The sequence below is a fragment of the Arvicola amphibius genome, chromosome 2 (genome assembly GCF_903992535.2).
Source record: "Arvicola amphibius chromosome 2, mArvAmp1.2, whole genome shotgun sequence".
Lineage (NCBI taxonomy): Eukaryota > Metazoa > Chordata > Mammalia > Rodentia > Cricetidae > Arvicola > Arvicola amphibius.
This window is the reverse complement of record NC_052048.2, coordinates 117343131-117356205: the sequence shown is the minus strand read 5'-3', so window position 1 is coordinate 117356205 and position 13075 is coordinate 117343131. Positions and strand designations below refer to the sequence as shown.

At 43.3% G+C, this 13075-nt stretch overlaps 1 protein-coding gene across 2 annotated transcripts in view; it reads left to right on the top strand.

Moving 5' to 3' along the window:
• The window catches only part of Dync2li1 (dynein cytoplasmic 2 light intermediate chain 1), a 36590-nt gene extending 25118 nt beyond the window's left edge, over nucleotides 1-11472 (top strand). The window contains exons 9-13 of one of the 2 annotated variants that reach the window (XM_038319084.2): nucleotides 78-154; nucleotides 469-539; nucleotides 3197-3294; nucleotides 3697-3789; nucleotides 11143-11472. In XM_038319084.2, the coding sequence (XP_038175012.1) occupies nucleotides 78-154; nucleotides 469-539; nucleotides 3197-3294; nucleotides 3697-3789; nucleotides 11143-11205 (402 nt within the window). In that variant the 3' untranslated portion in view covers nucleotides 11206-11472. The other variant, XM_038319085.1, reaches the window with a different exon arrangement.
• The last annotated feature ends 1603 nt before the right edge of the window (nucleotides 11473-13075 follow it).

The window sequence follows — 13075 nt, the reverse complement described above, 5'->3', positions numbered from 1 at the left end:
CTTGTTCAGAACCAAATTTTTACCTGTTCCAGAGATCATAGAACACAGTATAACTGGGTCTCCTGTTTGTTGTACAGTTCACCAGCAAATCAGAAGCTCTGTTACTGAAAATGCGTGGCGTTATCAACCAGCTGGCATTTGGTGTTGATAAGAGGTACCCTTAGATATTTCCCAATTATTATCACCCTCTGATTTATTTACATCTTCCCTTCCATCTCCTTGGCGTTCCTTTTGTTATGATTTTCTTCTGTTAAGTTTCAGTGGAGTTGGAGGTTTAGCATCTGTCTTTTTGCCTTGCACTTTCCCTTGGTTTGGACAGCGGTGGGAGTCTGCCAATCAGTGCTCCCTGCGCCACCTGGGTCAATGCTCTCATCAGCGACTTAGAAGACCTGGCCCTGTGTTTACAGCAGAGTGTAGCAGCAGATTCGATTGGTGAACTAAATTAGAATCTTTTTCTTTGCCATACAGCAAATCAATATGTGTGGATCAGAATAAACCACTGTTTATCACAGCAGGATTGGACTCTTTATGTCAAATAGGTTGGTGAACTTATTAATATTGCTTATTCTTTTTAAATTACTTATTGATTTTGTCTTCCTGATTTCTTGGTATCCAGCACACCACCATCTCTGGCTTCATTTTCTGGCAGTTATTTCATATGTATTTATTTGTATACTTAGAATTGATGTAGCTTGCAACACATTGACATATTTGTGACAGAGAGAGTGGCACTCCATGGGAGACAGATTTCTGATCTCTATCCTACTCTAAAAATGCACTTTTAAGTTCTGGTGCCAAAGTTTAGAAGAAATAAGGAGTACAGGGTAGTCGGGGGACTTCAGAGCACGCTGCGACTAATGCCCAACTATGTGGGGTTGAAGCGGTAGGATAAACTGAGAACCATTGGCTATGCCTTAATTTTTCATTATAAGACAGTTTTCTAGTTGAGTGTGGTGGTATATCCCACCTATAATCCTAGCACTCTGGAGACTGAGGCAGGGGAATTGCTTTAAACTCAAGGCCAGTCAGATTGGACTGTATAGCAAGAAGCTCTTTTAAAATTTAAGGGAAGGACAAGAGCAAGCACTTTGCCTTGCTGTTGAGTTGTATTTTCTCACCCATTCCATAGTCTAGTTATCAAGCCCCTTATCTGACCAAGAAAGCTGTTTCCTTTGTGAAACTCTTGGGACCTAGCAACTCTTTAGACCCTTGGGTATGGTTTGATTTTTCATATGACATCAGGCTGGTGCTATCCTCTGTTACACCTAGGAGCTAAGGTAACATGGCTTCAAATGTAGAGGCCTTAGCAAAGAGTGGGGTGGTGTTGCTTAATGGATGGCCGTGGAGACAGACTGGCATCTTTTTTCAGTGGTGCCTGCTTCATTTCAGGAGCACTGAGCATCTGTGCGGACAGACTTCCATCTGTGAGAATGGTGCACTGATAGAGAGTGCTGGTGGGGTTTCCCATCTGTGCGACTAGGATACTGATAATGTTGATGGAATTCTTCTGTCTGTGAGAATCATGTGCTGATAGATAATGCTGAAGGAGTTCTTCCGTTTGTAAGACTAGCTCACCAGAAAAGGCTTGCTAACCATTGAATTTAAAAATCACAGATCTGGGGCTGAGATATGGCTCAGCAATTAAGACTACGTGCTACTCTTCCAAAGGACCCAAGTTCAGTTCCTAGGATCAGTGTCATCATCTTATCACCAAGCTGGTCAGGAAGCCCTTGAAGATCAACACTTGAACATTTGGGAGACAATAAAGATGTTAGAAAGTCTCTGGTTCAAACCGGACTCTGTGAACGTGGTGGTCAGTGAGGGCTGACTGAGAAGCCAAGGACAATGGCACTGGGTTTTGATCCTGCTGCATGTACTGGCTTTGTGGGAGCCTAGTCTGTTTGGATGCTCACCTTCCTAGACCTGGATGGAGGGGGGAGGACCTTGGACTTCCCACAGGGCAGGGAACCCTGACTGCTCTTTGGACTGGAGAGGGAGGGGAAGTGGGGGGGGAGGGGGAGGGAAATGGGAGGAGAGGAGGAGGTGGAAATTTTTAATAAAATTTTTAATAAATTAAAAAAAGAAAGTCTCTGGTTATAGATTAAAATTGCCAGAAAGTGACTGATTTTTTTAAATTTTTCAAAGTAATATAAATATTCAAGATATAAATATATTTCCTCACTAAAATGGTAGAGCTAGCACCATTTTAGCACCTAGCATGAATGGGGTCCTTGGTACAATTCCAGTACTAGAAGAAGCTGAATCTTCTGTGTGTGTGTGTGTGTAGGAAGTTTATCTCACATCTTTCCAGCACTCTGCATTTACACACATGTAGAAGAGTCTGCCAGTCTGTATTACCTTGAATTCCATGTAGTTTAGTGGGTTTTTAGTGTACCTGCTGCCCACAGTTCTAGTTGATATTTGGAGTGTTTCCTAAGATTGTAAAATATAGCTGTGCTTAAATGGCAGTTCACTATCGACTAGAGTGAACCTCTGTGCTGTGATCAGCTTTCCATAAAGCAGTTGGTGCTGCTGCCTGACATCTGCAACACAAGTGTAAACATCAAGATCTGGGACTAACCAGTGCAAGGCGTGGAAAATGAGCTAGAGCTCACCCGTTACCTCCTACTGCCTCTGCCAGCGCAACAGCCTAGGCAGGCATAATTTTAATGGTGTCTGTAGGAAGAGGCTGCTAGTGTGTTCCTGGCTGCCCTCTGCTTGTTTATTTCTCGGCCACCCAGACTCCCAAAATAACCACACAGAAACTGTACTAATTAAATCACTGCTTGGCCAATTACTTAAACACATTGCTAGCTAGCTCTTACATCTAAAATTAACCCATCTCCATTGTTTTATATTTTATCACGAGGCTTGTGGCCTACCGGCAAGGTTTCAGCATATCTGTCTCTGGCGGCGGCGGTTCCATGGCTTTCCCTCACTCTGCCTTCCTTCTCCCAGCATTCAGTTTAGTTTTTTCTGCCTAGCTAAGTTCTGCCCTGCTATAGGTCCAAAGAAGTTCTTTATTAACCAGTGGTATTCACAGCATACAGAGGGGAATCCCACATCAGGTGTCTGTAACGTGGAGATGGAAAATGAGTGACCTAAGATTTGTACTTTAGTAAATGGCATCTGTTTTATTAATAGTTTACAATAATTTAACCTCTGTAGTCATTTGGGGTAAAACTTTCAATTTTAGGATCCCCTCCTGTTCCTGATAGTGACATTGGAAAGCTTCAGGCCCACTCACCAATGGAGCTGTGGAAAAAGGTGTATGAAAAGCTCTTCCCCCCAAAGGTGTGTATTTCCCTTTGCTGGAAAGCTCCAGTCAGCTGTGACCGAAGTGCCACCAGGGTTCTGCCATGACAGCTGTTTCTATTTCTCATGTTCCTAAATGAGGAAGTGTTTGTGGAGACTGTTGTAAACAAAGCACCATGGAGGTTAAAAGCTGAGTAAGACGCGGCCTCTGTCCTCCTTCAAACAAAGCTCTCTGGCTTTGTTTTTAGGGGAGAGACATCTGACGGGGGGGCGGGGGGGGGGGCACAACACGACACGTGTGTCCAGGGTGGATTTCCAAGAGTCTGATGAGAGCAGAAACGCTCACAGTGCCAGGCTGACAGAGCTTGGGCCCTCAGACAGAGGGTGGTCATTGCAGTGTGGGTTATGGGCATGAAATGACTTGCAGAATTCCGATTTCAGAGTATCAGCACACTGAAGGCGATCCAGGACCCTGCCCGGGATCCACAGTACGCAGAAAGCGAAGTTGATGAGATGAGAGTTCAGAAGGATCAGGTATTTCCCAAAACTCAGTTTCACCAAAATATGGCATACATTGAGAAATTCATACATTTCTCTAACTTTTTCTTACTTTCAGAATTATTTAAGTATTACATCTCTGTAGAAAAACTCTGATATGCCATTAAAGAAACCTGCCATTCCACCACCCAGAGACAATGTAAATGCTTAAAAGCCCTTTTCTAACTTCCCAGTTTTCTAATGTCAAAATAGGTGTGGCCCCCACCCTGCTGCTGGAGAGACGCTCTTATGGTTCTCTTATTTGTGAGAGTCTTTGCAAGTGTTTGTTTTCTATTCTGTTGTCAGACGTAGTATACTTTCCTTGCCCTGGGAGAATTACTTTGTCCAGTTAAGGACTCTACCCATTCAGGCCAAGGTACATAGGCATACCTGACAGACTCTAGGATGTCTGCAGGAAGTGCCTAGAAGTGGACATGCCAGGGTAGCCCCATTTCTGTATGCAAATGTTAAATAAGAGTGTGAGCGTTGGTGAATTCACCATGGCACAGTTACCGGACATAGATTTCTGCCAGATCTACTTTCACAGTGATAGAATGAGGTGTCACACTATCTGTCTTTGGATGAGGACACGTTCGTATAGCACACTCTGCAAACTGGAAGCATGACCCTATCTGGGCGGGTTTGCAGAACTTTGTGACTCAGGCAGCCACGCTGTTGGAAGGGTTATTTGGAGACACCTGCCTACTGGGACTGGTGAGCAGGGCATTTTTCCTAGCACTCACCCTTTACTCTAAGAGGTCCTAAAATTAAGTAAGCAAGTGTTTTATTTAAACATATTCTAGACAACTTGAAAATATGCTATGAATATTTAAATGGCTTTGTAGCTATAGCAAAGCATAAAACATGAGGTCGAGACAATCAAATGCACTGATGTAACCCTTGTACATGAACCTTGGCTGGAGAGATTACTTGAGGTCATTTCCTAATTAGTGTTCAAGTCGATTATTAACTGTCATTATCTGTTTCTGCTGCATCGTGACTACTTTGCTAAGGTCACATGCGCAGGCGTTAGTAATGCGCTGACGTATTCTGAACTCTGAATTTACACTTTGGAGTCTTCTCTGAGTTCACTGTGAGTGAAAGTGGAAGAGAAGCACACTGCACCGCAGCTTTCTCCCCGAGTCTTGTATTTAGTTAGCACGTCGGAATGGCTAGAATCCCTTGATGGAAGGTTTTTTTTTTATTAACTTACATAAAAAAATATAATATCTCCATTTTGCCTAAAAGCCAATTTAATTTGTGTTGTTCTGGTAGATAAGCTACATTAATCTCAGGCTACACACTTTGACTCTTTATCTAATTTGTGCTTTTGCTGTAAAGGTACCATAATGATTACCATTTGATGCTTGATTTATTGATAACTGATTCTAAAGTTTGACATTCTGAGATCCTTTTTCCCCTATTAAAGCTGGGCAGCAGAGGCAGGTGGATCTATGTGAGTTGAAGGACAGCCAAAGCTACACAGTGTGAGACCCTGTCCGAAAAACAAAACAAACAGACACAAATTGAATTTGAATATTTTTTCATGTTTTCCATGAAGGAATTTCAGAAGCTTAAGTTGTTTTCAACTGTGTGCTGATATACAAAGTGGCAATGCTCTCAAAATTAATTTAGGAGATTCTTAACACTCTCTAAACATTCACATATACACCTGAATTTTTTAATGGCCAAGATAGTCACTGCCAGATTTACTGGGACATCTTAAAACAAAAGTTCATCCCACACTCTAGAGGCTTCAGCGGGAGGCTTGCAAGTTTGAGACCAGCCTGAGCCATAAAGTGAGACCAGATAGATGGATGGATGGATGGATGGATGGATGGATACATAGAAAGACAGACAGGAAGGAAGGAAGGAAGAAAGAAAGAAAGAAAGAAAGAAAGAAAGAAAGAAAGAAAGAAAGAAAGAAAGAAAGAAAAGAAAAGAAAAGAAAGATGGGAGTCATTGAACCTGACAAGGATATTCCTGAGACTTTCCCATGGTTGCCTTTTCATTCTGGATGCTATATCTGCAATAGGACAACATATTTTATAAAAATAGACCATGGGTAGGTAGGCAGGTAGTTAAATATATACATACATACATACATACATACATACATACATACATACATACATAGACTGACAGATAGAAAAATGATAGAGAATCTAAAGGTATGAGGTTTTCGTGAAAATCTAACCAGTTGTCTATATTTCTGTCTTCATATTGTCCTTTATTTTGTTAATGATTGTTGATTGCTGGGTAGCAATCTTTCCTTGAAAATGCCATTGTGGTCCTCAGATCTGAGTTGGCACTGAATTCATTTAAAAGAAGAGCTCAGCTACTTCTGTCTTAAATCTGCACATAGGATTTTCCACAATTCCATCTGGGCACATCACTGCTAGAAGCAACCTGCAGCTCTTACTGCAGGGTGAACTGATTGTGGCTGACATAACTCTGACCCAGCACTGGCTCAGCCTGGCTTTTCTGAGGGAGACAGATGACGTCCTGGATCATTAAGTTATAGTGCTGTTGCCTATGAGTGGAGAGCTAGCTCTGCACCTACAAGAGATAGGACTTGATCTTCTCTTGGCTCCTTCTCTACCCCCAACACCCTTTGTTAGCACCCAGATTATATTAGTCTGGAGCAGAAAGTGGCATTCACAGCCTTGAAGCATTTACAGTGAAATTGGAGCAGAGCACTTTTAGGATGGAGCAGCATGCTCATGACTTCCATTCTGGTCCACCAAAAACACACAACTGCCACTGAGGAATCGCCTCCCTTATAAATAGTCCCAGTGAAGTGATGGGTACCCCACTACCACATCTCATCACCACATCCTCATCACCACCACATCCTCACCACCACATCCTCATCACCACAATCCTCACCACCACATCCTCATCACCACCACATCCTCATCACCACATCCTCATCACCACATCTCATCACCACATCCTCACCACCACATCTCACCACCACATCCTCATCACCACATCCTCACCACCACCACATCCTCATCACCACAGCCTCACCACCACATCCTCATCACCACATCCTCATCACCACCACATCCTCATCACCACCACCACATCCTCATCACCACATCCTCATCACCACCACAATCCTCATCACCACATCTCATCACCACATCCTCACCACCACATCTCACCACCACATCCTCATCACCACATCCTCACCACCACATCCTCACCACCACATCCTCATCACCACCACATCCTCATCAAACCACATCCTCATCACCACCACATCCTCATCACCACCACATCCTCATCACCACATCCTCATCACCCACATCCTCATCACCACCCCATCCTCATCACCACCACATCCTCATCACCACATCCTCATCACCACATCCTCATCACCACATCCTCATCACCACATCCTCATCACCACATCCTCATCACCACATCTCACCATCACCACATCCTCATCACCACATCCTCACCACCACATCTCACAATGCCTCATGAGAAAGCTCTGTGATAAAATACTTCTTTTATGGTTGCTATTCAAAACAAAATTTTTTGACAGTCTCATTCGGTAGCTCAGACTGCCCTTGAGCAGACAGTCCTGCAACTCACCTCATAGAGGAAATACATGAATATGCCAGTGTGCTACCTGGTTTTATGACAATTTCACACACACTAGTCATCTGAGAGAGAGAGAGAGAGAGAGAGAGAGAGAGAGAGAGAGAGAGAGAGAGAGAGAGAGAGAGAACCACAATAGAAAAATGTCTTCGTAAATTCAGGCTGTAGGCAGGCCTGTAGGGCATTTTATTAATTAGTGATTGTTTTGGGGGGCCCTGCCCATTTTGGGCAGTGTCACTTCTGTGCTAGTTGTCTTGGGTGCAACAAGAAAGCAGACTGAGCAAGCCATGGGTAGCAGCACTCCTCCATGTCCTCTGCATCAGCTCCTGCCCTACTTGAGCTCCTGCCCTGGCTTCCCTCAGGGATGGACTGCTGTATGGACACATATGCAGGTGTAACTTAAAGCTCAAGGACTTAATGTGAGGTCTGACAGACAGAGACCTTTGAGCAATAAGAGAAAAGAGTGCTATCAAGGAAAGACCCCAGCTGCAGGAATGCTATGGTCCCCAACCTCTGATCAGTATGGGCTGGCTTCACAGGTTATAGGACTTGCCTGTGTCAGAAAGGACTAAGATCAAGACAGATCCGAAGGCCAAGCTATGCTGTCATAAGACACCATGACCACAGAAACTTGGGGAAGAGAAGGGTTTATTTCAACTAACATATACACTCCTGATTTTAGGGAATCTGAATATGAAAAATGTTTGCTCCATCTGTCTACCTCTTTTCAATATTGTTGTTAAAAGAGGATAAAAGGGGAATGTGGTCGTGGTGATGCATGATTTTATTTTTTTATTTTTGAACTTTCAGTAATTTTTTATTTTATTAAAAAAGAAAACAAACTTTTTTTTTCATTTTACATGCCAATCGCAGCTCCCACTCCCTTCCCTCCTCCCATTCCTTCTACCTTCACTCCTACCCCACCCCCATCCACTCCTCAGAGAGGGTAAGGCACGTTGCTCCAAGGAAAGACCAAGGCCTTCCCCCACTATATCCAGGATATCCAAAGAGAATGGGTTCCAAAAAGCCAGATGCATGACTCTAATCCCAGCACTGGGGAGGCTGAGGTCTGCATAGGAGTTACAGGCTAGCCAGGGCAACATAGCAAGACTCTGTCTTTAAAAAACGGAGTCCAGGGCTGGGGAGGGGAGGTTTAGGTAAATAATTGCTTTCACTTTTAAGGTCCTCTTGCTTAGCCACAGCTACCCACTATGAAACAATCCACTTGCTCCTAGGGCTATAATTTAACTAAGCACACTGACACACCTATCTCATGGTTAGAGAACAAAGATGTTACTCTCCTTTGCTGAAGATGCCATTGTAATATTTTTATATCATATTATATAATTGCAGTTTCATAAAACCATAGACTGTGTGTCTTGAGAGCCTTCAGGGTTCTTAAGAGAGTTGGGGTAGGTAGGGGTGGGCCGGGGAAGCAGCCTCTTCATCTTGCTTTGGGCGTGGCCAGGTGACCAGCCCCGTTCTTTGACTGTTGTAAGACGATTCTATACCACAGCCAACAAAGACCTGCAAAGCAATGTCCTCACCTAGATCTTGATAAAAAAAAAAATTATTGACCATTTCCAGTTAAAGACAAAGCTTGCAATATCACTTTATTTTTATGAATCTTTTTTGTTGTTTTGAGACAAGGTCTAGCTGTGTAGTCTGACTGGCCTGGAACTCACTGAGTTGGCCAGGCTGACCTCAAACTCATGGAAATCCCTTTGCCTCCCGGGGTCTTGGAGTAAGGGTGAGTGCCACCACACCCAGTCACCTACTTTTTATTAGTTAACCTTTAATAGCATAAGTGGAAAATAACTGGTAGGTGGGTGGTGTCATTCAGACATAAAGCAAACTGAAGTCTTCTTTGCAGTTATCACTAGAAAAGCATTCTAAAGTATACATGCAGCTTTGAAACTCTTCAGCAGTTCAGTTTTAATAGCTTGAAGAATAACTGTGAAGATAATTTGTGAACGCTAATAACCTCAGCCAGTGGACACTGCTCAGCTTATCTTGCAGAGCAACCATTTTTGTTTATCCAGAATAGTGATAGACTTTGTACAGTTGCTTAGACAGTGCCCGGCACAGAAGCTGCCCCGGGGTGATCCCCTGTGAAGGCTCCTGTCTGTGAAATTGACGTATGTTAAAGTGGAGGTCTAGGAAGGAGACAATGGAAGACCCATCTTCCTTCTACTGTTGCTCTTATTATGGGGCACATGTGTCTACCATTGATTCTTCTTAGCTGCCGCCAGGCTGAGTACAAATGAACACTCATCCCCCTAATCAGTCCCTTCTACAGACAGCTGTTTTCAGCTGTGCAGACATTGCAGGAACATCTCTGGCTGTTCACACCCTGCCTGCTTCACTATCTCTCTCTCTCTCTCTCTCTCTCTCTCTCTCTCTCTCTCTCTCTCTCTCTCTCTCTCTCTCTCTCTCTCTCTCTCTTTCTCTATTTCTTTCTTTCTGCATGGTGTAGGGATTTGAACTCAGATTTTAAGCTTGCAGTACAAGCTCTCTTACCCACTGAGTTAGCTCCAAAGCCCAAGTCTGTTAGTTTCTGTTTTAAGAAAGGAGGAAGTGGTGCTCGCCTTTAATCCTAGCACTGGGCAGGCAGAGGCAAGTGGATCTCTATGAATTGGAGGTCAGCCTGGTCTACAGAGCAAATTCCAGGACAGCCAGAGCTGCATAATGAGACCTTGTCTCTAAAAACTAAAAGACAAAAACAAAACTTTTTACTTTATAGAAATTTTTTTGTTGTTGTTGTTTGTTTGCTTGGTTTTTTGTTTTTGTTTTTTGTTTTGTTTTGTTTTCCAGGGTCTCACTGTGTGGCCCTGGAATTCACTATGTAGGCCAGTCTGACTTCTGCTGCCTTTGCCTCCCAGGTACTAGAAATGAAGGCAAATATGCCACCATACCTGATTTTGTCTTTTCCGTGATGGGGTGAAACCCATTGCTAGGCAAACACTTTACCACTGAGCTACACCTCAGTCCTAGGGTCTTACTGTGAAGCCCAGGCTGACCTCAAATTTAAGATCCTCTGTCTCAGCCTTTCCACTGCTGGCCTTACAGACATGTGCTACCACACCGAGGTCAGTATGACAAATTGCTCTTTTTAAAATTATTATTTTATGTGTGTGGTTGTTCACCTACTTGTATGTCTGTACTACATGTATGCAGAGATCAGAAGAGGGCATTGGATCCCCTGGAACTGGAGTTCTAGATGGGTGTGAGACGCCATGCGATGCTTGGAATCGAACCCAAGTACTCTAGAAAAGCAGCTTGTGCTCTTGGCAACTGAGCCCTCTCTCCAGCCCTTGCATGATAACATTTCTAAGAGCAGAATCACTTATGGAAGGACAGCTAAATCTCAAATATTGATAATTTGCTAACTTCAAACAAACTTTTGGAAAGAACTGAACATCACTTTCAAATAGTTTTATATTCTTGAAGTATAAATGCCCTTGTTTTGCTAGTTGGAGGTGACTTGTATATTCTGTTTAGTAGGTAATTTTGTCTGAAACCTTACTGAATTTGTCTCTGAGTATTGCTTAGTCTGTCCAGAACTCTGGAGGCTCTTTTTATAGAAATGAGTGTTTAGTACAATCACTCTCAGTAATTAACAAGAAGCCTTGCAAATGACAGACGAAAGGCTCTATGTACTGTTGTTGCTAGCAAGTGCTTGCTTGAAATTACGTGTTGTTTTGTTTTTCCTTAAAGTAATGCAGATCTTTGTTTTAGGAACTGGAACAGTACAAGAGAAGTTCTTCCAAGACCTGGAAACAAATTGAGCTGGACTCTTGAACCTGGTCCACTATAGTGGTTTACGTCTTCCTTCCCAAGTTCAAGGAAGATCATTTTCTTCCCTTGTGTGGCAACATATGAAGAAAGTTGAGATACATAATATAGTAGGGGAAATCAATCTGTTTCTTGTTCTGGTACAACTTTGTGAGTGTTCGGAAGTCTTTTAGAGAGAAAATATTCACTATATGCAATTCTTTTTAAATAAAAGAATTTTCTATCACCTACTTGTAATGTCTAAGAAGAATAAATTTTGTTTGACACATGTAAGTGTCTGCCCTGATCTTTTAGAAATGTGAAACAAGGGTGTGTGTGTGTGTGTGTGTGTGTACATGCCATGGTGTGTGTGTGTGTGTGTGTGTACATGCCATGGTGTGTGTGTGTACATGCCATGGTGTGTGTGTGTGTGTGTGTGTGTGTGTGTGTACATGCCATGGTGTGTGTGTGTACATGCCATGGTGTATGTGTGTGTGTGTGTGTATGTATACATGCCGAGAGAGAGAGAGAGAGAGAGAGAGAGAGAGAGAGAGAGAGAGAGAGAGAGAGAGAGAGGAGAGAGAGAGAGCACACACCATGGAATATGTATGGAGGTCAAAGGAAAACTTTCAAGACTCCTCCTACCATTTTGAGTTTTGGGTATTGAACTTGAGGCAGCAGTTTTCGTGGCAGATGCCTTTAACCACTGACCCAACCCATTTTGTCGGTCCTGGGTGCCCGTGCTGAACACATTCTTTCTAGAATGTGTACTCAGCTGCAGGTGGTAAGAAGCCAGAAAGGAGTTGACAGGTTTCATGCTCTCACCTTCAACAGAGAAGCACAAGAAGCATCTGCAGGTGCTTAGTAAAATGTGCACTCCTGGTCCTCCACCCAGAACTTACTAGCTGTCTAGAATGGGCCATTTTAAAGCAGCAACCTCCATTCTTCCCTCTCTCCTCCTCACCCAATGAGACTGGCACATTCATTTTAAATATCACCTTTTAAAGAACAGGCTAGTCTCAGGGAGTAGCTGTCACTAATCTGGCCAGAACATGAATTGAGATGACTTCCAGGCAGGCACCACTTGTGAGAAACCAGTTCTGGATAGAACAGTCATTACCGCTAGCCGGGAAAGGTATGTATTCTTGTGCCCTGCATGACTCTTTTTGTGCTGTGGGCCCAGCTTCAAATAAGCACATTACTGGAACAGGTGAGGACATGTGGGTGGTAGCCACCATCAGGTCATTTTGATGAAACAGGAATCTGTCAGCTGTTTGACTGGCATGTGGTCTGACGTTTGAGAAGAGTGTTCAGTGAGCTCTGTGCTGTGGAGAAAGCCCTCCTGTGGTCAGCATCCTGAAGGCCCAAACAGCCCAGGCCACAACAGTAATAGAAATGGCCATTCTATACATTGGTTTTCTTTCTTTTTTTTTTATGTTCATTGGTGCTTTGCCTATATATATGCCTATGTGAGGGTGTCAAATCTTGGAGTTACAGACAGTTGTGAGCTGCATGTGGTTGCTGGGAATTGAACCCTGGTCCTCTGGAAGACCAGTCAATGCTCCTAACCACTGAGCCATCTCTCCAGCCCCTACATTGGTTTTCTTATATCACTGTCTGTTCTGTGACTCAAGACACAAGCTGTCAGGTGTCAAAAGCCATCATAATTATAGGGTGCTATCATGAGCATTTAGTAGCTTGAAGTCGCACATGATGTCAATTCTCCAAATGTTTCTGAACTAGAAGAAATTCATCTGCATATGAATAATAGAAGCTGCTTCCCTCACCTCGTGTCTCCAGTCGGTTGAAATCAGTGATCTCGAAAGAGGCTCCTCCCTGTGGGACTGTCTTTGAACTGGTTGAGTAGATTACATCCCTAGGACTGACTACAACTGAT